Source organism: Odocoileus virginianus, chromosome 3, assembly GCF_023699985.2.
Source record: "Odocoileus virginianus isolate 20LAN1187 ecotype Illinois chromosome 3, Ovbor_1.2, whole genome shotgun sequence".
Classification (NCBI taxonomy): domain Eukaryota; kingdom Metazoa; phylum Chordata; class Mammalia; order Artiodactyla; family Cervidae; genus Odocoileus; species Odocoileus virginianus.
The window spans coordinates 9,623,436-9,646,598 of NC_069676.1; the positions used below are offsets into that span (position 1 = coordinate 9,623,436).

Genomic DNA, 23,163 nt, shown 5'->3' on the forward strand with positions numbered 1-23,163 from the left:
TGAGGTTCAGAAATAAAACATTTATTGTGTGAAGAGGAACAACAGGGCCAGGAGGGGAGGTGTGACGGCCACTAGGTTCTCCGCCTCAGACGGGGGAGACGGAGGGTGGTCGGGGCAGGGGTCTGGGATCCATCTGGCCTCCCTGGGCTGTGGTGGGGGCCATGTCCACACCTGTAGCTGAGGAAAGGGGCGAACTCTCGAGGAACGAGGGCCTGCGCCCAGCTTAGGGTGAAGGCGGGCGCTCAAGGCAGGTGGGGCAGAGGGCTCTCTTCCCTCTGCCCCTTCCCCACTTAAATAGGCATAAATAAGAAGCGTCCAGACTCTCAGGCCACCAGGGGCTGCCCGGCCCAGCCCCCTTCCCGCAGCCTAACACTAGTGCCGGTCATCAGTTGGTCGGTTGGTTGGTCGGCCGGCCGGCCGGCGGCTACCAGAGAGGCGGCCAGCTCCCAGGCCGCGGAGGTAGTTGGAGTCAGTGTCCAGGGCGGCCGGGCCCTCACAGCACAATCCACGTGTATCGCTCGCTGTCAGCCAGAACTTTCAGTGAGCACCCTGCAGGGGAAGGTGTGGACAAGGCCTTGGAACCTTGAGCCAGCCCAGTCTGCAGGAGAGGCTTCTTCCCCTGACCTGATGGTGGCCCAGAAGGCTCTAGCAAGGCAGGTGCAAGTTATCTCTGCCTCGGGCCTGCAGCCACTCAATTAATGACTGCTGAATGCTGCCAGGTGCCACATCTGAGCTGGCGCCCTGGCCCTGGCCTGGGCTGCCCTCGCCTTCACCTCCATGCTGCTGCTCAGCCAATGGGCTCCTTCATTCAGCAACATTTAGCAATTAGCGCCCGCTCCGGGCCCCGCCCAGCCCCAGGACCAGGACCTCAGTCTTAAACTGTCTCAGGTCAGCGCCCCACCTTTGTGCAGGGCCTCGTTGGTCATCCTGTTGACGTATCGGCCGCTGCTCTCGGGCACCAGCCACTTCATGACCATGTCCACGCAGCTCTTGCGATATGAGCTCCAGACGCTGCCGCTGAGGAGGAGGGTATGAGGACTCCCAGCCCTGGGCCCAACCCACCCCTGCCCCCGACCCTGCCTCACCTCGTCTGTCCTTTGACCTCAGTGAGGTCGCCCACGCTGACTGTCACAAAGATGCCTGTGTTGAGGTCCCATGCCACCTTGAGACTGGTGTGGTAGGTCTTTGGTCTACAGGAGGGAAAGCTGGTGAGCACAAGAGAAAGCGGGGGACTACAGGGCCCCTGAGCTTGAGCCCAGGCTACCCTAAGGGGCTTTTATCTTTGGAGCAGTAATGGAATAGCCTATCCAAGCTTTGGGGGGTCAAGGGGAGTTTTATCATATGCCACCTCCCCATACTGAGGTATCATGAGAGCAGGACCCTGCTGGGCAAGGGTGAGGGCGGGTCCTTGCCCACTCACCGGAGCTGGCCTTCCTCGGTGGGGGATGGGAACGCCAGGAGCAGCAGGCCAATGTTAATGAGGACCTGGTTGGTTTCTGGGCAGACCTGGGGGGTGGGGAGGGTGGACAGTGACAGCTACTGAGAGTGCCACCAAGAGCAGGGGAGGCCCTGGACTGTCCTGCCCGACACCTGGACCCACCTCCAGGATGACAATATCATAGTCGCTAAAGGAACAGAACTGGTGACCCCAAGTGGCATCATGGCGGATCACCTCGTTGATGACATACTCGAAGTCCAGTGTGAGCTGCTCGACTGTCAGGTACTGACCCTGTGGACAAGGGCAGGGGGAGAACTGCACTCACCGCCATCCCAGGAGGTGCCCCAGGAGCTGCCCCTTGGCCTGCCCACCACCCACACCCACCTGGACGGCGGCCTGCTCACGCATGGGCCGCAGGTTGCGACCTCGGAGATCAGTCACCACGAACGGCAGGGAGATCTTGTCATCCTCGAACTCTGAGGGGGCAGGACATGGGGGTAGTGATGGCGGTGGGAGGCCTAGAGGCTCTCAAGGCCAGCCTCCCATGCTTGGGGCCCTGCCCACCAGAGGGGATCCCCACTCACCATCCTCTGGCTCTGTCCCCTCACCGGACCCCAGCACGTAATAGAGCTTGGTGTAGTTGACGTATCCAGGCTCTGGGGCGGGTGCCTCTGCTGCAGGGGGGCTGTCCCGGGGCACCGCCTCCCCACCTGGACCAAGGGGCTCAGAGGGCAGGCGGCAGCGGCTGCCTGAGGGCCCTGGACAGGGGGGTGGCCGGACTTCCTCCGAGGTCCCGCCCTTGGCCTCTTTGGCCCGGCGGAAGATGTCAGCCACAAACTCCTTGGCTTTGGCAATGGCAGGCGAGGGATCGGGGGTCCCAGAGGGCCAGGCTGGGGCTGCTTCAGGGCAGAGGCTGGGGAGAACAGGGGGCAACTCTGGGCTCTGGGGTCCAGGGGGGCTGGGAGGGGCCGGGGGGTAGGTGGTGTGGTCGTATAGGATCTGGCAGAAGCTGCTGTCTCCTGGAACATAAAAATAGTGAGGAAGGTAGAAGAAGTCAATAAATGAGTTTAGGTCAGGACGCTCTCCTGAGCTCCCTCATTACCCAGGGGTGGGGGGGGGCATGGATCTCAGAAATTCAAGAGGAGACCCTTCTAGAAGACTTGTATGTGCTGAGATCAGTCCAAAACAAGCAAAACGGAAAAAGGACTTACACACATGCATGTTCATTCAAACCTTCCTCTTAAGCATCTGCTGTGTGCCCCATACTGAGGACACAGGCGTGAACAAGAGAAAATTCCCTGCCCTTGGGAGCTGACATGTATGGATAACAGCAGTCATGCATGGATGTGAGAGCTGGACCATAAAAAAAGCTGAATGCTGAAAAACTGAAGATTTTGGTGCTGGAGAAGACTCCTGAGACTCCCATGGACTGCAAGGAGATCAAACCAGTCCATCCTAAAGGAAATCAGTCCTGAATATTCATTGGAAGGATTAATGCTGAAGCTGAAACTTCAATACTGTGGCCACCTGATTCGAAGAACTGATTCATTAGAAAAGACCCTGAAGCTGGCAAAGACTGAAGACAGAAAAAGAAGGGTATGACAGAGGATGAGATGGTTGGATGGCATCACCGACTCGATGGACATGAGTTTGAGCAAACTCTGGGAGTTGCTGGACAGGGAAGCCTGGCATGCTGTAGTCCATGAGGTCACAAAGAGTTGGACATGATTGAGTGACTGAACTGAACTGGGGAGCTGGGAGTCTATGATGATGACAGAAGATAAAAGCTACATAAGGGCTTCCCTGGTAGCTCAGTGGTAAAGAATCCACCTGCCAATGTAGGAGACATGGGTTCGATCCCTGATCTGGGACGATCCCACATGCCCAGGAGCAACTAAGCCTACACGCCACAACTGAACCTGTGCTCTTGAGCCACAATTACTGAAGCCCACACAATGAGAGGCTCTGCTCTACAACAAGAGAAGCCACCCCAATAAGAAGCCCACGCACCACAATGAGAGAGTCCCAGCTCTTCACACCTAGAGAAAAGCCTGCACAGCAGTGAAGGGCTTTATTTGACCCACTGTCTTCTGTCCTTGTCCAACTCGAGACAGACCCACACAGGCACAGCCTGGCCAGATCCCAGGCCTCTCTGTGATTCCACCTGACTGGGGGCCAGATCTCCCTATGGAGAATCTCAGTGTGGAGAAGCCAAGCATCCACCAAGCAGCACCACCGCCGGGCCCTGGGCTCTGCCTGCCCTGCTCCACTGGGCCCCTGTGAGCAGCCCCTGTAGAGGGGAGCTCCCCTCTAAGTTCAGAGACTCAGGGCCAAGGCTCAGAGAAACTTGGCCAAGGTCACACTGAGAGATAATACAAGTATGCCAACACACTCCTGTCTGCCAGGGCGGCGGCACTTCTTTTGGAGAGGAGGGAGATGAGTGGAAAATGTTCGCATCAAAACTCCCCCTCTGTGTAGATACCCTCCTAGGGTGAGAGGAGTGTCAGACACCATTGACAATTCCCCTCACCTGGGCCGTATGCGCACAGCTGCATCCTGTCCCATGCGGTCCTTCCTAACGGGGTGGGGGGCAGCCGCCCCGTCCAGGCCTGGCTTGTCGGGGGATCATAGTTTGGCGAGAAGCAGAGCCTTGCCCACTCTGGTACAGGTGGCCAGGGCAGGGGCGGGAGGCCCCTGGAAGAGCTTGAGGACAAGGCACACTGGCCCTTGCTGGTCTGTGGGCTCCGTTATATATACATAAATAACACATACATGGCTTCCCCAGTGACTCAGAGGTAAAAAACCCACCTGCCAATGCAGGAGACCCGGGTTCAATCCCTGGGTTGGGGATCACCTAGAGGAGGAAATGGCAACCCACTCCAGTACTCTTGCCTGGAGAATCCCCACGGACTGAGGAGCCTGGCGGGCTGCAGTCCACGGGGTCCCGGTTGTACATGACTGAAGCAACTGAGCACACACATGAGCACATACATAGAATCCGTTTCTCATGTCCACTCCCCTGCCTCCCCAAGGGCAATCATTTTAAATGCAGGTAGTTGGTATCTTTTTTTTTTTTTGGCCATGCTACTCAGTCTGCAGGATCTTAGGTCCTCCCCAGCCAGGGACTGAACCTGGGCCTGTGAAAAGGTGGCCTCCTAACCACTGGACCACTGGGGAAGTCCCAGTGTTCATCTTTATTGGACTGGGTTCTGATATAATTGCAACACATTCTAAACTCATATATAAATGGCATCAGTAGCAGGTTACAGATCTTGTGTTTCTTTTGCACGTGAACATGTCTTTAAGGCACACTCTCCACAGACAGGCATGCTGGGGCACTCCCTGCTGATCCGGGGGAGGTAACCACCCAGTCCTACCTTCCCAAATGCCAGGCGGACCCCAGCTGCCGCCACTAAAGCCTCAGACATGCTTGGGCGCAAGGCTGCTGCTGGGCCACAGGGACCCTCTGTTGCCATAAGGCCCTGGGACAGCAGGAGTGTGAGTGGCCCCCGCCCCATGTCAGCAACAGTCAAATCCGTAAGGTGGTCCTCTGCACACTGACCACTCCCGTAAGTTTTTAATCGACCTTTCTCTTTCTGAATAGAAGGACGCACTGCACTGTCCAGCATGGTGGACAGTGGCTGACCACATGTGACTATTTGAACTTGACATCACTAAATTTAACAACTCAGTTCCTTGGTCACATGACCCACTGTCAAGTGGTGGCAACTGGTGGCAGCTGTAGCAGATACCCCAGATATGGACCCTCTTGGCCCCATGGAAAGTTCCAGGAGGCAGTGCTGGGGCGGGGGTAAGGGGGCAGGGTGGCTGGGTTGGGAGCCCACAGTGCCACGTCCTGAACCAGGGACTGCACCTCTCCAGGGTCTCCGTCACCTCATCTGCGATGCAGGGCAGTGACGGCGCCGGCCTCAAGGGGCCGGGCCACAGGGCCCCGAGGCCGGGAGCGCGTCCGCGGGGCCTGTCGGCAGGCCCGGGCACCCACCTGCCGCGTGCACCGAGACGGCGCAGGCCACCAGAGAGTAACTGGTGTTGAGCAGCACCACCTGGTCCTTCTTGAGCTGGAAGGCGGGCTGGAAGGTGGGGAAGGGGTAGACCACCTGGTACTTGGTGTGCAGCATGAAGCCGTGCCGCAGGCACTGCGCACTCGGGTCACCTGCAGCGACACAGGCCACGCGGGCTCAGCTGCGGCCGCGGGGCAGGCAAGCAGGCCGCCCGGCGCCCCAGGCCCCCAGCCCCTCACCTGGGTGGGCGCGGCTGGCGTCTCGGCAGGCAGCACAGCGGCCCGGAGGCGGCACAGCCACAGTGCTGATGTAGATGTCCCGGTGGTTCTCGTCGCTCATCACCATCATGTTCATGAGCATGCCGTTGGCTGAGCGGGTGCTGGGGGCCGGTGGAGCCTCAGAGTCTGGCCTGGGCGCCCACCCCCACCCACTCCCCACCACCCTATCCCCAAGTCTCACTTGAAGCCAAAGACAATGACTTTGGAGGCGTCACTGGGCCACTCGCACACAGTCAGGTATAGGTCACTGTAGATCTCCTCGTCCTGGAAGAGCCGCACCTGGCGGACCTGAGCAGCAGGTTCTCATGGGGGTGGGGTCTGAGTGGGCCAGGGCCAACCCGAGGCTGCACCTGCCGGCAGTCTTGGGCCACGGAGCCCCAAGCGGCCTTCACCCCACACCCCGCTCTGCCATCCTGAGAACACGCTGAGGAGGCTCATAAGAATTTCCCCTCACATGTGGGGGACACAGGGAGGCCAGGCCTAGGATAGGATGCAGCCTGACCCATAGGCTCCAAGCCCGACCCACCCTGAGACCGGTTGACCTGTCTGAACTCACATGCACTCACCTCCCAGGGTGGGACATTCGAGGAGTCAAGGTCAGGGCGAAACCAGGCATGGCAGCCTGCTTGGTCCTAACAGACCTAATGAATCCCTCCTGCCCTAAGCCATCAGACCATAGGAAATCCTGCCATTCCCACTTTCAGCTCTAAAGATGGCCACTTCCTACAGTTCGACCTAACACTTGGGAGTCCTGACAATGACCCCGCGAGTACACTATCTTCAATCTGTGGCCATGGAACCTGAGGCTCAGAGTGGGGTCATGTGGTCAGAAGGGAGGTGCCCAGCGCCCAGCCTGGCCCTACCAGCTTGAGCTTGCTGTGCACGTTGAACTCCCACCAGTACAGGTGGTAGATGTAGAAAGAGAAGTCGTCATCCCCACTGCTGCTCGTGTAGGAGAGAACATAACGGCCGCACTTGGAAAAGCCCAGGAAGATGTGTCTGTGGGGATGGCAGGGAGGGGCCAATGGCCGGGTCAGGGCCGGCCAGCCGCCCCACCCCGCCAACCCCTGCCTGGCCCTCGCCTCACCCTGCGTAGAGGAAGTCTTCATCCACAATGTTCTTGAGAGAGACGCAGACCCTGGGTGGCAGCTTCCGGAAGAGGCGAGGAGAGAGCTGCCCACTAATCTGGGGAAGGGTCAGCCAGAGCTCTTGAGACACCACATGGTAGAAGCAGCCTGCAGCTCCCCCAGTCCCCTCACCCAAGGCAGAGCAACACCTATGGGGTCCAGCCCAGCCACACGGGCCTACTTCCTACCAACCATAACAGTCCAGGGTGGTCCAAGCTCTGGAAGGTGTGAATGGCTTGAGCCTGTCTCTCCACCAGGGCCCCATGCCACCCTCCCAACTCCACAGCCTAAGGGTTCCTCTTGCCTGCCGTTTCCCTGGTGGCTCAGATGGTAAAGAACCTGCCTGTAAACGCAGGAGATGTAAGAGACATGGTTCGATCTCTGGGTCGGGAAGATTCCCTGGAGAAGGGAATGGCCACCCATTCCAATACTCTTGCCTGGAGAATTCCATGGATAGAGGAGCCTGGCAGGCTACAGTCCACGGACACGACTGAGTGACTGACATTTTCACACATTCCTCTTGCCTAAGCCCCCAGGCTGTGAGAACTATCACTGGCATTGCCTCCCCCACTCACCCCTGGCCCACACTGGCCACCTAGCTGTCTTCCTGAAGGCCACCTGAAGGCACAGTGAGCTCTGGACATCAAGGACCACCAAGGAGGCTGAGATGGGGGCTTGACCAACTCCACTCACCTGTTCCCAACCCACCAGCCTATACACGGGGCGCTTAGGTCCCTGGGGGCCTGTCTGTTGAGGCAGACAGAAGGGTAAACCTAACCAGTGACCATCCAACTCCTGCCCGACTCCCCCTTCTCAATTAACAGCCGCCTTCCAACTGACTCCCTCATCCCAAAAGTTCAAGGAAGGTTTGGGTGGGGGACAGGCCCAAGTTGAGCACTGAGGAATCAGAGCACCTCGAATCCTGCTACCCAGTCTAATGGGGGAGATGCAGCACAGCCCTCGAGGAGGTCCCAGAGTGGAATATCCCTGTCAGTGAGGCCCAGGCTGACTGGGAGACACAGTCCTCGTTCAAAGAGCTTCCAAGCTAAGGGCGGAGCCACAGCCCAACCCAGGGAGCAATCAGGCTGAGGGTGGGGACTGTCCCTGCTCCAGGAGCTCTAGTCAAAAGGAGAAGACACAGCCCTGCCCTCAGAGTTCCCAGCCTGATGGAGAAGACGGCACAACTCCTGACCCACGGAGACACAGACCTGCCCCAGTTGCTGCTGACCTGACAGTAGATTTACACGTTTGCCCTCCCAGAGCTGGCAACCTGATGGAGAAAAAGATCCCAGCACGCTGAGAGTTTGGTCTCATGAGGAGACAGAGCCTTCCTCAGGTAGCTGAAGATCAGGCCCTCTCCAGGGAGCTCCCTCCCATTCAATGGAGGAGGCAGTTACAGGAACTCCCAGCTCTCCTGTGGTCAGAGCTGGACAGAGAGAGGAACCCCAGGCGGAGGAATCCCAAAGCCGGTAGCAGAGACTGTGCCAAGGGGGCGGTAAGGCTCCAAAACGGAGGGGCCGTGGGAGCAGGGTTTTGAAAAACGAGTCTGACCCTGCGTCGCCCCCTTCCTCCTCACTCCTCCAGCGGCCTCTAAGGCCCCCTCATCCAAGCTCGTCCTCGGGACCCCGCCCCCAGCCCGTCCATCCAAGCCCCCTCCCAGGGACCCCGCCCCCAACTCCCTCCATCCAAACTCCCGCCGCAGCCCCCCCAATCTAAGCTCTCTCCCCGGGGCCCCGCCCAACCCCCTTCCTCCAAGCCCCCTCCCCCGGGGCTCCGCCCCCAACCCCTCACCCCGCGAACGCCCTCCCTCCCCGCCGCCTCCCTCGTCCCTCCTCCCTTCCCTCCGACGCGCTCCTCCGAGACTCCAGGCCTCACCTTGACCCGCTCCAGCTGCTTGAGGACGTGCTCCCGCCGTCTCCCCGCTGCCCGCTTTCCCCCGGCGCCCCCGGGGCCGCCGCCGCCGCTCCCGGCCCCGCTGTTCCGCTCCGATTTCGAGCTGGGCGCCATTTTCACCCCCTCCCTCCACTTCCGGAGCAACCGGCCTCTTCGCCCCACCCCCGCCGCCTCTTCATTGGCCGTTGCTCGACACTGCGGCCCGCGGGTTGGGTGAAAGCCCGCACTCTGGGCTTTTTCCCGCTACGCCTGTCTATCACTGCCACCTCGACCCTTGATTGGTAGAGACGGTACAGTCCCGCCGGCCCGTCGCCGTATTCCCGCCTTCCCGCAAGGACGCACCCGTCAGAGGCCCTATTTGCGCCCCTCGCTGAGATGACTTTGACCCAATAGGCAGAGGACCCTATCCGTCTCCAGGGCGTCACGCCCCCTTGTGGCTGGTGGGTTTCCATGGAGATCCAGGCGGTCCTGGCCTGTGGGCGGGGCGATGGGCCCCTGCGGTCCATCCAGAAGGGTCATAATCCCCAGCCCAAGGATATCCGCTCCCAGTCCGGGTGCAGGGGGTGCCTGGCAAACATCCTAGGGCTACCGGCCGTGCTGAGGAAAGGGGTTTACAAAATAAAAGGATGAAATTGATTAAGACATCTTTCAGGACTTGCTTGGCGGTCCAGTGGTTTCAGGACTTCCTCATGGCTTCAACTGCAGGAGGTATGGGTTCCATCCCTGGTCCAGGGACTAAGATCCCACGGTGCAGAGGGGCATGAGGAAAAAAAAAAATTAAGATGGACTGGTGGGAGGCCTGACCAGATCATGATGATGCTAATAACAACATTAATCACTTATATAGTACTTTACACTTACCCGAAACAGTTGTGCACTTAGAATCCTATGTAGTAGATCGCTGTTATGCCCATTTTATAGATAATAGTAATAGCAGTTGTTTAATGTCAGATATGAGTATCATCTTCCTGTGCTTTAGCTTATTTAACTTTCAAAGCTGTTTTGGAGATGGATCCTTTTATTATCTTCATTTTAAACGTGGTGAAACTGAGGCTTACAGTGTACTGCTCCTGAACCCCTGGCACATATACACCTCAGATGCCTGAATGTTATGTCCATAATTAGAGAAGAATAGAATGGATCTGGCTTTCATATTCTTCCAACCTCTGTCTTACTTATTCAGTAAATACTTATTGAACACCTACTATGTTCAATGAATATGACAGGGCTTATTTATTTATGTGGCTGTATCAGGTCTTAGTTGCATCATGGGAGATCTTTTGTTGTTTGCAGCACACAGTCTAGTTGTGGTGTGTAGATTCCAGAGTGCACAGGCTCAGTAGTTGCAGCTGGTGAGCTTAGATGCCTCATGGCATGTGGGATCTTAGTTCCCCCACCAGAGATCAAACCAGTGTCCCTTGCTTTGCAAGACAGATTCTTAACCTCTGGACCACCAGGGAAGTCCCTAGTGATTCACTTTTAGAAAAAAGAATGGAAAGGGAAAATGTAGTCTGGCAGTGAAGAAACTTGGCAGATAACACCTCAGTCAAGTGGTCAAGTTTATCATCATAGTGATAAGTTGTGTGCATGTCATGGGCACTTGATGTGACGTGAGGACCCTTGCACTTGTCTGGTATCCTCCAAAACCTATAACCTCCATCTAATGAGAAAACATCAGGTGACTGTCCCAAAGGGAGGGACAGGACCTTCTACAAAAGCCCTAACTGGTATACTTCAAAAGTGTCAAGGTCTTGAGAAAGCATGACCAAGGAACTGACACAGTTTAAAGGAGTCTAAGAAGATGATGTGATATCCAAATGAAGTGTTAGCTGTGACCCTGAACCACAAAAGGACATCAGAGTAAAACCTGGGGAAACTGACATTATGTCTGTAGTTTAGTAAAGTGTTATACCAACATTAGTTAATCTCTTAGTTGTGACAAATATGCCTGGTTAGGCAGTGTATTAAAATTTGGGGCAGTTGGGTGGAGGGTAGACAAGAATTCTTTGTACCAACCACCTTTGCAAATTATAGTCTGGTCAAGCTGCTATAGCAAAAATACTATAGACTTGGTGGGTTTGCAACAAACATTTATTTCTCACAGTCCTGAAGGCTGGGAAATCGAAGATCTAGGTTCTGGCAGATCTGGTATTTGGTGAGGGCCCACTTTTTTTATTGTGGACAGCATCTCCTTGCTGTGCGCTCACACGGCAGAGAGAGAGATATAGAGATAGAAACAGAGATGAGGAAGAAAGAGGCAGAGATCTTGAAAGTGCCCTTATAAGGGCACTGTGCGCTGTGCAGCACCAAGTCACCTCACTTGTGTGTGACTCTCTGCTCCCCATGGACTCTAGTCCACCAGGCCCCTCTGTCCGTGGGATTCTCCAGGCGAGAATCCTGGAGGTGATTGCCATACCCTCCTCCAGAGGATTTTCCTGAACCAGGGATCAGACTCGCATCTCTTACATCTCCTGTGTTGTCAAGCAGGTTCTTTACCCATAAGGGCACTAATCCCATTCATAAAGGCTCCACCTGCCTGACCTAATTATTTCCCAGAGACCTTCATCTCCTAATACCATCAAACTGGGGTTTAGGGCTTCAACCTTTGAATTTCAGGGGGACCCAAGCACAGCTTGTAGGACAAGTCATCTGTAAATCAAAAAGTATTCCAAAATAAAAAGTTTTTAAAGAGTTGGGGGGCAGGTCATTATGGTTGCTGTATAGAGGATAGTTTAGAGGATTAAGAGCAAGAATGGTCTCCGAGAGGCTAGAGAGGGAGCTGATGTTGTCTTGAATTAAGATAATAGCAGTAGAAAGAGAAAAATGATCATATGCAAAGGTGATGGGTCATGCTCATGGATTGGGTATTGGGATGGAGGCGAGAAGGGAAGAGAGTGACCTCCTTCAGCAGGATGAAGGAAACCAGGCAGGAGTCCCCCTCATCCCCTTTCCAGAGCCCCACCTACCCCAGTGGAAGAGATCTGGTATCAGTTATCCATTGTCGTATAATAAACAACACCAAACCCAGTGGTGTAAAATTACAATAATAATTTAGTCATTTTTTAATATATTTATGTATTTATTTGACTGGGTTGGGTCTTAGTTGTGGCACGCAGGCTCTTCATCGCTACATCATGCAGGATCTTTCGTTGTAGCACACGGACTCTCTGGTTGTGGCATGTGAGCTCAGAGCACGTGGACTTCAGTAGTTGTGGCACACAGCCTTAGTTGCTCCACAGCATGTGGGATCTTAGTTCCCTAACCAGGCATTGAACTCGCGTCCCTTGCATTGCAAGGTGGACTCATATATACATATACATATCTCTGTTGGCGTGGAGGCTTTTCCCTAGTTGTGGCAAGTGGGAGCTACTCTCTAGTAGCAGTGCACGGGCTTCTCATCACGGTGGCTTCTCTTGTTGTTGAGCACAGGTTCTAAGGTGAAAGGGCTTCAGTAGTTCCGGCGTGAGAGCTTGGGAGTTTCAGTTCTTGGGATCTAGAGCACTGACTCAATAGCTGTGGTGCACAAGCTTGGTTGCTCCAAGGCCCATGGGATCCTCCCAGGCCAGGGATGGAACCCGTGTCTCCTGCATTACATGGCATAGTCTTAACTACTAGACCACCAGGGAAGTCCTAGTCATTTTGTATTCAGTTCAGTTCAGTCGCTCAGTCTTGTCTGACTCTTTGTGACCCCATGAATTGCAGCATGCCAGGCCTCCCTGTCCATCACCAACTCCCAGAGTTTACTCAAACTCATGCCCATCGAGTCAGCGATGCCATCCAGCCATCTCATCCTCTGTTGTTCCCTTCTCCTCCTGCCCTCAATCTTTCCCAGCATCAGGGTCTTTTCCAATGAGTCAGCTCTTCGCATGAGGTGGCCAAAGTATTGGAGTTTCAGCTTCAGCATCAGTCCTTCCAATGGACACCCAGGACTGATCTTTAGGATGGACTGGTTGGACCTCCTTGCAGTCCAAGGGACTCTCAAGAGTCTTCTCCAACACCACAGTTCAAAAGCATCAATTTTTCAGCACTCAGCTTTCTTCACAGTCCAACTCTCACATCCATACATGACCACTGGAAAAACCATAGCCTTGATGAGACAGACCTTTGTTGGCAAAGTAATGTCTGTGCTTTTTAATATGCTGTCTAGGTTGGTCATAACTTTCCTTCCAAGGAGTAAGTGTCTTTTAATTTCATGGTTGCAGTCACCATCTGTAGTGATTTTTGGAGCCCAAAAATTAAAGTCTGACACTGTTTCCACTGTCTCCCCATCTATTTCCCATGAGTTGATGGGACCAGATGCCATGATCTTAGTTTTCTGAATGTTGAGCTTTAAGCCAACTTTTTCACTCTCCTCTTTCACTTTCATCAAGAGGCTTTTTAGTTCTTCACTCTCTGCCGTAAGGGTGGTGTCATCTGCATAGCTGAGGTTATTGATATTTCTCCTGGCAATCTTGATTCTAGCTTGTGCTTCTTCCAGCCCAGCATTTCTCATGATGTACTCTGCATATAAGTTAAATAAGCAGGGTGACAATATACAGCCTTGACGTACTCCTTTTCCTATTTGGAACCAGTCTGTTCCATGTCCAGTTCTAACTGTTGCTTCCTGACCTGCATACAGGTTTCTCAAGAGGCAGGTCAGGTGATCTGGTATTCCCATCTCTTTCAGAATTTTCCACAGTTTGTTGTGATCCACACAGTCGAAGGCTTTGGCATAGTCAATAAAGCAGAAATAGATTTTGTATTACTCACTTATAATCCTAAGAGTTGGCTGGATTCAGCTGGGCAGTTCTCACTTGAATTCTTTCGTGCATTCTATTCAGATGATGTGCTGATGTTGGAGTCAACTTAGCACATACATGTGGACTTAGCACACACTTATGCCTTGTATAAGAATAAAAATATTGTCAATATTATTGACGATCCCATTGTCTTTATTCCCTGTCAAGGTAACAACATCCTAGAATTTTGTCCTACCATTATCATTATGTTTATATCCCTAAAGAACACAGTGTTTATTTTGCCTGCTTTGTACTTTTATACAAATGAACTCATAATGGTGGGACTCTCTTATGATTTGCTTTTTTCACTCAACAGTATGGTCCTGTGATTCACCCATATTGTATGTAGTTGGGGGTGTGTTTGTTCTCACTGTGCTAAGTTGCTTCAGTCATGTCCGACTCTTTGTGATGCCACAGACTATAGCCCACCAGGCTTCTCTGTCTATGGGAGTCTCCAGGCAAGAATACTGGAGTGGGTTGCCGTTTCCTTCTCCAGAGGATCTTCCCAACCCAGGGATCGAACCTGTGTCTCTTATGTCTCCTGCGCTGGCAGGCAGGTTCTTCACCATTAGCACCAGCCACTTTGGAAACCCTTATTTTCACTACCATATAGTGAATGCACCATAATTCTCTATTGTCCTGTCATTAGAAAGTGCAGCTGTTTCCAGTTTGAGGAAACATGGTCAATGATCAATGCTTTATCATCAAAGCATGATCAGTGCTTCTCTGAGCCCCCTTGTACATACCTCCTAGAGCACCTGTGCAAGAGTTTATCTGAGGTCATACGTTGGAGTGGAATTGCTGGTATGTGTCAAATTGTTTTTGCAAAGTTGTTGTATCCATCTACACCCCTAACAACAATGTGTGAGCATTCCAGTTGCTCCACATCCTTATCAACACTTGACATTGTCAGACTGCTTCACGTGTGTCCTTTTCCAGATAAGAAACACAGCAGTCTGGTGTCATTCATCCCTGCTGGGAGCACCCCAGTCAAGAAAGGTATCCATATTCTAGTTAATAAAAAAAAAAGACGTAACCTCCCTGGGAAGCCTCCTGCCCAAAGCCTGGTGTCCTCTCTGTGTTTCCTTTTCCCATCGTGGCAGTGTTACAGCTTCCATGGACTTGTGGTTGACACACGCTTAAGGTATGTAGATTCTACTGTCTATGTATACCCACAGAAAGATGTGGTAGGTTCTGAGTAGGGGTCCATCTGTTGGGGCAGAGACAAGCATGGGATCGAAAGGATACAAGATGCCCTTAAGAAGCCACTGTTGGGAATTCCTTGGTGGTCCAGTGCTTAAGAACCACCTTCTAATACAGGGGACTCGGGTTCAACTCCTGATCAGGGAACTAAGATTCCACATGCCACTGAGCAGCTAAGCCGACATGCTACAACTACTGAGTGTGCTCACTCTAGAGCCCGTGTCGCACAGCTAGAGGAGCCCCCTCACACTGCAACCAGAGAAAGCCTGTGTGCCACAATGAAGACCCAGCGCAGCCTCCCACCTTAAAAGAATTCACTATAATTTACTGTGACAAAGCCTGTATATGAACTAATAGTTTATTTTTAATAAATAAGAACAATTGATATGCATATTGTATACAGTTCAGTCACTCAGTCATGTCCGACTCTTTGCAATACCATGGACCACAGCATGCCAGGCCTACCTGTCCATCACCAACTCCCGGAGTTTACTCAAACTCATCTCCATTGAGTCAGTGATGCCATCCAACCATCTCATCCTCTGTCGTTCCCTTCTCCTCCTGCCCTCAATCTTTCCCAGCATCAGGGTCTTTTCCAATGAGTCAGCTCTTTGCGTGAGGTGGCCAAAGTATTGGAGTTTCAGCTTCAACATCAGTCCTTCCAATGAACACTCAGGACTGATCTCCTTTAGGATGGACCGGTTGGATCTCCTTGCAGTCCAAGGAACTCTCAAGAGTCTTCTCCAACACCACAGTTCAAAAGCATCAATTTTTCAGCGCTCAGCTTTCTTTATAGTCCAACTCTCACATCCATACGTGACCACTGGAAAAACCATAGCCTTGACGAGACGAACCTTTGTTGGCAAAGTAATGTCTCTGCTTCTTAATATGCTATCTAGGTTGGTCATAACTTTCCTGCCAAGGAGTAAACGTCTTTTAATTTCACAGCTGTAATCACCATCTGCAGTGAGTTTGGAGCCCAAAAAAATAAAGTCAGCCACTGTTTCTGCTGTTTCCCCATCTATTTGCCATGAAGTGATGACCAGATGCCATGATCTTAGTTTTCTGAATGTTGAGCTTTAAGCCAACTTTTTCACTCTCCTCTTTCACTTTCATCAAGAGGCTCTTTACTTCTTCTTCACTTTCTGCCATAAGGGTGGTATTATCTGCATATCTGAGTTTATTGATATTTCTCCCAGCAATCTTCATTCCAGCTTGTGCTTCATCTGGCCCAGCATTTCTCATGATGTACTCTGCATAAAAGTTAAATAAGCATGGTGACAATATACAGCCTTGACGTACTCCTTTCCCTATTTGGAACCAGTCTGTTGTTCCATGTCCAGTTCTAACTGTTGCTTCCTGACCTGCATACAGATTTCTCAAGAGGCAGGTCAGGTGGTCTGGTATTCCCATCTCTTTCAGAATTTTCCACAGTTTATTGTGATCCACACAGTCAAAGACTTTGGCATAGTCAATAAAGCAGAAATAGATGTTTTTCTGGAACTCTCTTGCTTTTTCGATGATCCAGCAGATGTTAGCAATTTGATCTTTGGTTCCTCTGCCTTTTCTAACACCAGCTTGAACATCCGGAAGTTCATGGTTCACGTATTGTTGAAGCCTGGCTTGGAGAATTTTGAGCATTCCTTTGCTAGTGTGTGAGATGAGTGCAATTGTGCGGTAGTTTGAGCATTCTTTGGCATTGCCTTTCTTAGGGATTGCAGTGAAAACTGACCTTTTCCAGTCCTGTGGTCACTGCTGAGTTTTCCAAATTTGCTGGCATATTGAGTGCAACACTTTCACAGCATCATCTTTTAGGATTTGAAATAGCTCAACTGGAATTTCATCACCTCCACTAGCTTTGTTCGTAGTGATGCTTCCTAAGGCTTGCTTCTGTTAGGTCCATACGATTTCTGTCCTATGTTGAGCCCATCTTTGCATGAAATATTCCCTTGGTATCTCTAATTTTCTTGAAGAGATCTCTAGTCTTTTCCATTCTATTGCTTTCCTCTATTTCTTTGCACTGATCACTGAGGAAGGCTTTCTTACCTCTCCTTGCTATTCTTTGGAGCTCTGCATTCAAATGTGTATATCTTTCCTTTTCTCCTTTGCCTTTAGGTTCTCTTCTTTCTAAGCTATTTGTAAGGCATCCTCAGACAACCATTTTGCCTTTTTGCATTTCTTTTTCTTGGGGATGGTCTTGATCTCTGTCTCCTGTACAATGTCACGAACCTCCTTCTAGTTCTTCATGCACTCTCTCAGATCTAATCCCTTGAATCTATTTGTCACTTCCACTGTATAATTGTAAGGGATTTGATTTAGGTCATACCTGAATGGTCTAGTGGTTTTCCCTACTTTCTTCAATTTAAGTCTGAATTGGCAATAAGGAGTTCATGATCTCAGTCACAGTCAGCTCCTGGTCTTGTTTTTGCTGACTGTATAGAGCTTCTCCATCTTTGACTGCAAAGATAATCAATCTGATTTCTGTATTGACCATCTAGTGATGTCCATGTATGGAGTCTTGTGTTGTTGGAAGAGGGTGTTTGCTATGACCAGTGTGTTCTCTTGGCAAAACTCTGTTAGCCTTTGCCATGCTTCATTTGGCCTCCAAGGCCAAATTTGTTTGTTACTCCAGGTATCTCTTGACTTCCTACATTTGCATCCCAGTCCCCTATAATGAGAAGGACATGTTTTTTGGGTGTTAGTTCTAGAAGGTCTTGTAGGTCTTCATAGAACCACTCAATTTAAGCTTTCCAGTCTTCTCTGGCATTACTCATTGGGGCATAGACTTGGATTACTCTGATATTGAATGGTCACATAGACCATTCTATTTCATAGATAGGTTTATTTGCGTCATATTTTAGACTACACATTTAAGTGATATCCTATGATATTTGTCTTTCTCTTTCTGACTTATTTCACTTAGTATAATAGTCTCCAGTTTTAGAAATGAGTTCTGATTCATATATGCTTTCCATATTTTCATTTTTATTATGTGCCATACATACCTCAATCAAATTTTTAAGATGTATTGACTTTATTTGGAGAAGAAAATGGCAACCCACTCCAGTATTCTTGCCTGGAGAATCCTATGGACAGAGGCGCCTGGCGGACTACAGTCCATGGGTTCGCAAAGAGTCGGACACGACTGAAGCGACTTGGCATGACTTTATTATGTACGTTTGGCTGCGCTGGGTCTTCGTTGCTGCCTGGGCTTTTCTCTCGTGGCAAGCAGAGCTGCTGTCAGGTGCCATGCCTGGCCTTCCCACTGCTGCGGCTTCTCTTGCTGCGGAGCACGGGCTCTGGGCTCATGGGCTGCAGTAGCTTCAGATCCCGTGCACAGGCTCGCTGATTGTGGAACAGGGCTTAGCTGCTCAACGGCATGTAGGATCTTCCCGGACCAGGGACTGAACCCATGTCTTCTGCATTGGAAGGCAGACTCTTTATCACTGAGCCACCGGGGAAGCCTTCAGTCAAATCTTCTGTTCAACAGATATACGAGTGTGCAACGTGGCAAAGCCCGCCTCTCCTCTCAGCCCCAGCCACCCAGCTCTCCCCTCCGAGACAACCAACTCATGAAGATATTTAGTTTATGAAAATGAGTGTGATTGTTAGCCTCACTCTGCAACTTTTTTTGTCTTCACGTTCACTCTCCTCACTCTAATCCATGTCGTGGTTTGAATGGTGATCCACAAACAGATGTGCTGACATTCTAACCCCAGGACATGTGAGCATGACTTTATTGTGGGAAAAAGAGAGAGAGAGAGAGAGAGATGTAATTAAATTAAGGATCTTGAGATTATCCTGAATTAGCCCTAAATCCAGCGACCAGTGTCCTTAAAAGAGACAGGAGGGGAGAAGCGTAGACAGACACACACAAATAGAGAGAGAGGAAAAGGCTACGTGGAAACCAAGGCAGGGACTTGGGAGACAGCGCTAGAAACACTGGGAATGGCAAAGATTGCCAGAAACCACTAGAAACTGGAAGAGAGACAAACAAGTAGTTTCCAAAATGAACCAAGCCTGCCAACACCTTGACTTCGGACTTCTAGCTCCACAAGTCCAAATAAATAATTTGGACTTCTGAAATGAATCCTTTGCTGCCTGTTTAAAGCCATCAAGTTTGGGATCCTTGGTTATAACAGCCCCAGGGGGAAATGAATAAAGTATGTGTAGTCCGCGGTGGGTCCTAGATCTGTTTGCCTATTATTTCAATAGGACACTTTTTTTTTTTTTTTGTCTATTTATCTATTCCCCTCTTCTTTTCTATTTATTCACTTATGGCTGTGCTGGGTCTTTGATGCTATGAGTGGGCTTTCTCTGGTTGCGGCAAGCAGGGGGACTACTCTCTAGTTGCGGTGCGCGGGCTTCACATGCTGCCGTGGTAAAGAATCCGCCTACAAGTACAGGAGACACTGGAGACACAGGTTTGCTTCCTGGGTCAGGAAGAGCCCCTGGAGCAGGAAATGGCAACCCACTCCAGTATTCTTGCCTGGGAAATCTCATGGACAGAAGAGCCTGACAGGCTACAGTCCATGGGGTCGCAAAGAGCCAGACATCACTGAGTGACCGGGCACACACATACTCTTGTTGTGGAGTGCAGGCTCTAGAGCTGGGTCTCAGTATTTGTGGCTCACCGACTTGGTTGCCCCTAGGCATGTGAAGTCCTCCGCAACTCTTGTACCCTGCACTGGCAGGTAGACTCTCAACTACTGGACCGCAAGAAGGTCCTACTATTCCCCTCTTAGCCAGATTTTTTTCACTGATCACCTGGTATGTGAGAGGCCTTGTTCTCGGTCTGGGGACACAGCAGTGACTATGGCCAAGTGCCCAGCTCCGTAGAGCTGATATTCAGGTGGGAGAGATGGACAGTGGGCAAATATATAAATTAGGATGTGAGAAATGCCAGGAAGAAAAATGAGGCAAGGAAGAAGAAATGGTGGAAGAAAGAAAAAAAACAAACCTGTTTCTAATCAGGGGATTTGGTGAGGGGGTGCTCTGAGGAAGTGATGTGAAGTTGCTAGCTTTGTGGGATGGAGGGTGACAGAGAATTTTACTCTATTTAGTGACTCTGCAGGGAACGGTCCTTGTGTGGACATGTTGGGGGCTATGTAAGAAAAAGAGATGGCTGGTCCTGTGTGTCACAGAGAGGATAATACTGCAAATATTCCACTTGCTCCTCTCCCTCCACCCAATTACCCACCCACCCCAACCTCCTCACCCCATTTCTCCCTTCCTTGCATTCAGGCAGGACCAGGTGACGAAGCCTCACCAGTGAGACAGGAGTGGGAGGGTAGATGGTCCTTCTGAGTGGAGGCACTGAAAAAGTGACGGGGAGTCTCTCCCTTCAACCGCTCTGGCCACGCACAGACTGCTATTCAGGTCCATGCAGCCTCTGTTGGGCAGGATCCCAGAATGACTATGGCTCCGACGCCCTGCTGCTGATCTGTTGAGACTGTGGTGTTAGGCATTGATCTTTGCGGTCATTTGTTATGTAGAATGGTCTGCCTGCCCGACCCTTGAATACTGTGGGGGTTGGAGGCCATACCTCTGCATAGTCAAAAATCTGTGTGTAAGTTTACAGTTGACCCTTCAAATTTGAAGTTCTGGATTTGCAGATTTGGCCCATCATGGTGTGACACTGTTGAAGAAATTCAGTGGAAAAAAATCCACATATAAATGGATCCATGTAGTTCAAGGAAATACATATGTATGTATGTGTATATATATATATATATATACACACACAATATTTTACATAAACACACATAATATATGTAGTGTGTGTGTGTGTGTGTGTGTGTGTGTGTGTGGTATGTAAAGAAACCTGTATGCAGGTCAAGAAGCAACAGTTAGAGTTGGTTCCAAATTGGGAAAAGAGTACGTCAAGGCTGTATACCGTCACCCAGTTTATTTAACTTATATGCAGAGTACATCATGCAAAATGCTGGACTGGATGAAGCACAAGCTGGAATCAAGACTACCAGGAGAAATGTCCATAACCTCAGATATTCAGATGACACCACTCTTATGGCAGAAATCGAAGAGGAATTAAAGAGCCTCCTGGTGAAAGTGAAAGAGGAGAGTGAAAAAACTGGCTTAAAACTCAATATTAAAAAAACAAAGATCATGGCATCCAGTCCCATCACTTCATGGCAAATAGATGGGGAAACAATGGAAACAATGACAGACTCCCAAATTCTTGGGCTCCCAAATCTCTACTAATGGTGACGGCAGCCATGAAATTAAAAGACGCTTGCTCCGTGAAAGAAAAGCTATGACAAACCTAGACAGTGTTTTAAAAAGCAGAGACATTGCTTTGCCTACAAAGGTCTGTAAAAGCTATGGTTTTTCCAGTAGTCATGTGGATGTGAGAGTCGGACCATAAATAAGGCTGAGTGCCGAAGAACTGATGCTTTCAAACTGTAGTGTTGGAGAAGACTGAGAGTCTCTTGGACTGCAAGGAGATCCAACCAGTCAATACTAAAGGAAATCAGTCCTGAATATTCACTGGAAGGGTTTCCCTGGTAGCTCAGTTGATAAAGAACCCGCCTGCAATGCAGGAGATCCTGGTTCAATTCCTGAGTTGGGAAGATCCCCTGGAGAAGGGATAGGCTACCCACTCCAGTGTTCTTGGGTTTCCCTTGTGGCTCAGCTGGTAAAGAATCCATCTGCAATGGGGGAGGCCTACGTTCGATCCCTGTGTTGGAAAGATCCCCTGGAGAAGGGAAAGGCTACCCACTCCAGTATTCTGGCCTGGAGAATTCCATGGACTGTATAGTCCATGGGTTTGCAAAGAGTTGGACACGATTCATTGGAAGGACTGATGCTGAAGCTGAAGCTCCAGTACTTTGGCCACCTGATGTGAACAGTGGACTCATTGGAAAAGACCCTGATGCTGGGAAAGATTGAAGGCAAGGGGAGAAGAGGATGACAGAGGATGAGATGGTTGGATGGCATCACTGACTCGATAGACATGAGTGTGAGCAAACTCTGGGAGTTGGTGATGGACAGGGAAGCCTGGCATGCTGCAGTCCATGGGGTCACAAAGAGTCGGACATGACTCATACATATATATATATGTGTGTGTGTGTGTGTGAGTGTGTGTGTGTGTATATATATATATGTGTGTGTGTGTGTGTGCTTAGTCATTCAATGGTGTCTGACTCTGTGATCCCGTGGACTGTAGCCCACAAGGCTCCTCAGTCCATGGGGATTCTCCAGGCAAGAACACTGGAGTGGGTTGCCGTGCCCTCCTCCAGGGGATCTTCCCAACCCAGGGATTGAACCCAGGTCTCCCGCATTGCAGATGGATTCTTTACCATCTGAGCCACCAGGGAAGCCCAAGAATACTAGAGTGGGTAGCCTATCCCTTCTCCAGGGGATCTTCCCAATCCAGGAATTGAACTGAGGTCTCCTGCATTGCAGGTAGATTCTTTACCAACTGAGCTACCAGGGAAGTCCATATATAAGTGTGTGTGTGTGTGTGTGTGTGTGTGTGTGTATAATGTGTATATATAATATTGTGTGTATATAAAATATTGTGTTAATATGTGTATATATAGTATTTATGTATATATAATACAGTTACTATATATTTTTTTTCATATATACATATATGCATATCATTTTATGTATATAAAATCTATATAAATAAGAGGAGATTTAGCATGAGGAGTTGACTCATGTGATTATGGAGCATGAGAAGCCCCCAAGCTGCTGTCTGGAAGCTGAGGACCGAGGAAAGGTGGTGGCGTTATTCCAGCTTGAGTCCTGAGGACTAGGGAAGCTGATGGTGCACCTCCCAGTCCTGGGGCAAGAGAAGACTGATGTCTTAGCTCAAGCAGGCAGAATGAGAGAAAAGGCATGATTGTCTCCTTTCTCCAACTTTTGTTCTGCTCAGGGATGCTGTAGATTGAATGATGCCTAGGCACAGTAGGGAGGGTCATCAGGCTTACTGAATCCACTGATTCTAACACTAATCTCTGCAAACACCCTCACAGATGTGCACAGGAAGAATATTTAATCTGGGTGTCCCATGACCCAATAAAATGTTATCATGTGATTTTATATTTGACACAACGAACCATCACCAACCAGTACATGGCAAGCACATCTTCAGGGTTTTTTTAAATTAATTAATTACATTATTTATATTTGTCTGTGCTGGGTCTTCACTGCTGCACTCAGGCTTTCTCTAGTTACATTTCATGGGCTTCTCACTGTGGGGGCTTCTCTTGTTGGAGAGCATGGGCTTTAGGGTGCACAGGCTTCAGTAGCTGCGGCACGTGGGTGCAAAAATGTGTGGCTCTCGGGCTCTAGAGCACTGGCTCAGTAGTCACGGCAGCACAGGCTTAATTACTCCACCGCAAGTGGGATCTTCCTGGACCAGGGTTCGGACCCATATTCCCTGCATTGGCAGGCAGA

General features: G+C 50.6%; 2 protein-coding genes across 3 annotated transcripts in view; one reads left to right on the top strand and one right to left on the bottom strand.

The window, feature by feature from the left end:
• DCAF15 (DDB1 and CUL4 associated factor 15) lies at nt 1-8,887 on the bottom strand. The gene is made up of 13 exons (XM_020916651.2): nt 8,741-8,887; nt 6,826-6,923; nt 6,602-6,737; nt 5,920-6,026; nt 5,700-5,839; nt 5,442-5,612; nt 2,023-2,457; nt 1,823-1,914; nt 1,601-1,729; nt 1,421-1,506; nt 1,086-1,190; nt 902-1,017; nt 1-549 (listed from the first exon to the last, which is right to left on the bottom strand). Exons 1-13 carry the CDS (start codon nt 8,870-8,872, stop codon nt 494-496), a joined length of 1,803 nt encoding a protein of 600 aa, XP_020772310.1. The 5' UTR covers nt 8,873-8,887; the 3' UTR covers nt 1-493.
• Nucleotides 8,882-23,163, top strand: part of PODNL1 (podocan like 1) — a 26,697-nt gene continuing 12,415 nt past the window's right edge. The window contains exon 1 of one of the 2 annotated variants that reach the window (XM_070463120.1): nt 8,882-9,466. The gene's annotated coding sequence lies outside the window, so the exon portion shown is untranslated. The remainder of the gene's footprint in view (nt 9,467-23,163) is intronic. The other variant, XM_070463123.1, reaches the window with a different exon arrangement.

Bases quoted from the DNA above. Each gene is read 5' to 3' on its own strand.
- DCAF15 (XM_020916651.2), bottom strand. From the start codon at position 8,872: ATGGCGCCCAGCTCGAAATCGGAGCGGAACAGCGGGGCCGGGAGCGGC. The intron at 6,738-6,825 runs GTGAGGCGAGGG...CCATCCCCACAG, and splicing joins GAAGACTTCCTCTACGCAGG to ACACATCTTCCTGGGCTTTT. The intron at 1,018-1,085 runs GTGAGGCAGGGT...CCTCCTCCTCAG, and splicing joins GAGGTCAAAGGACAGACGAG to CGGCAGCGTCTGGAGCTCAT.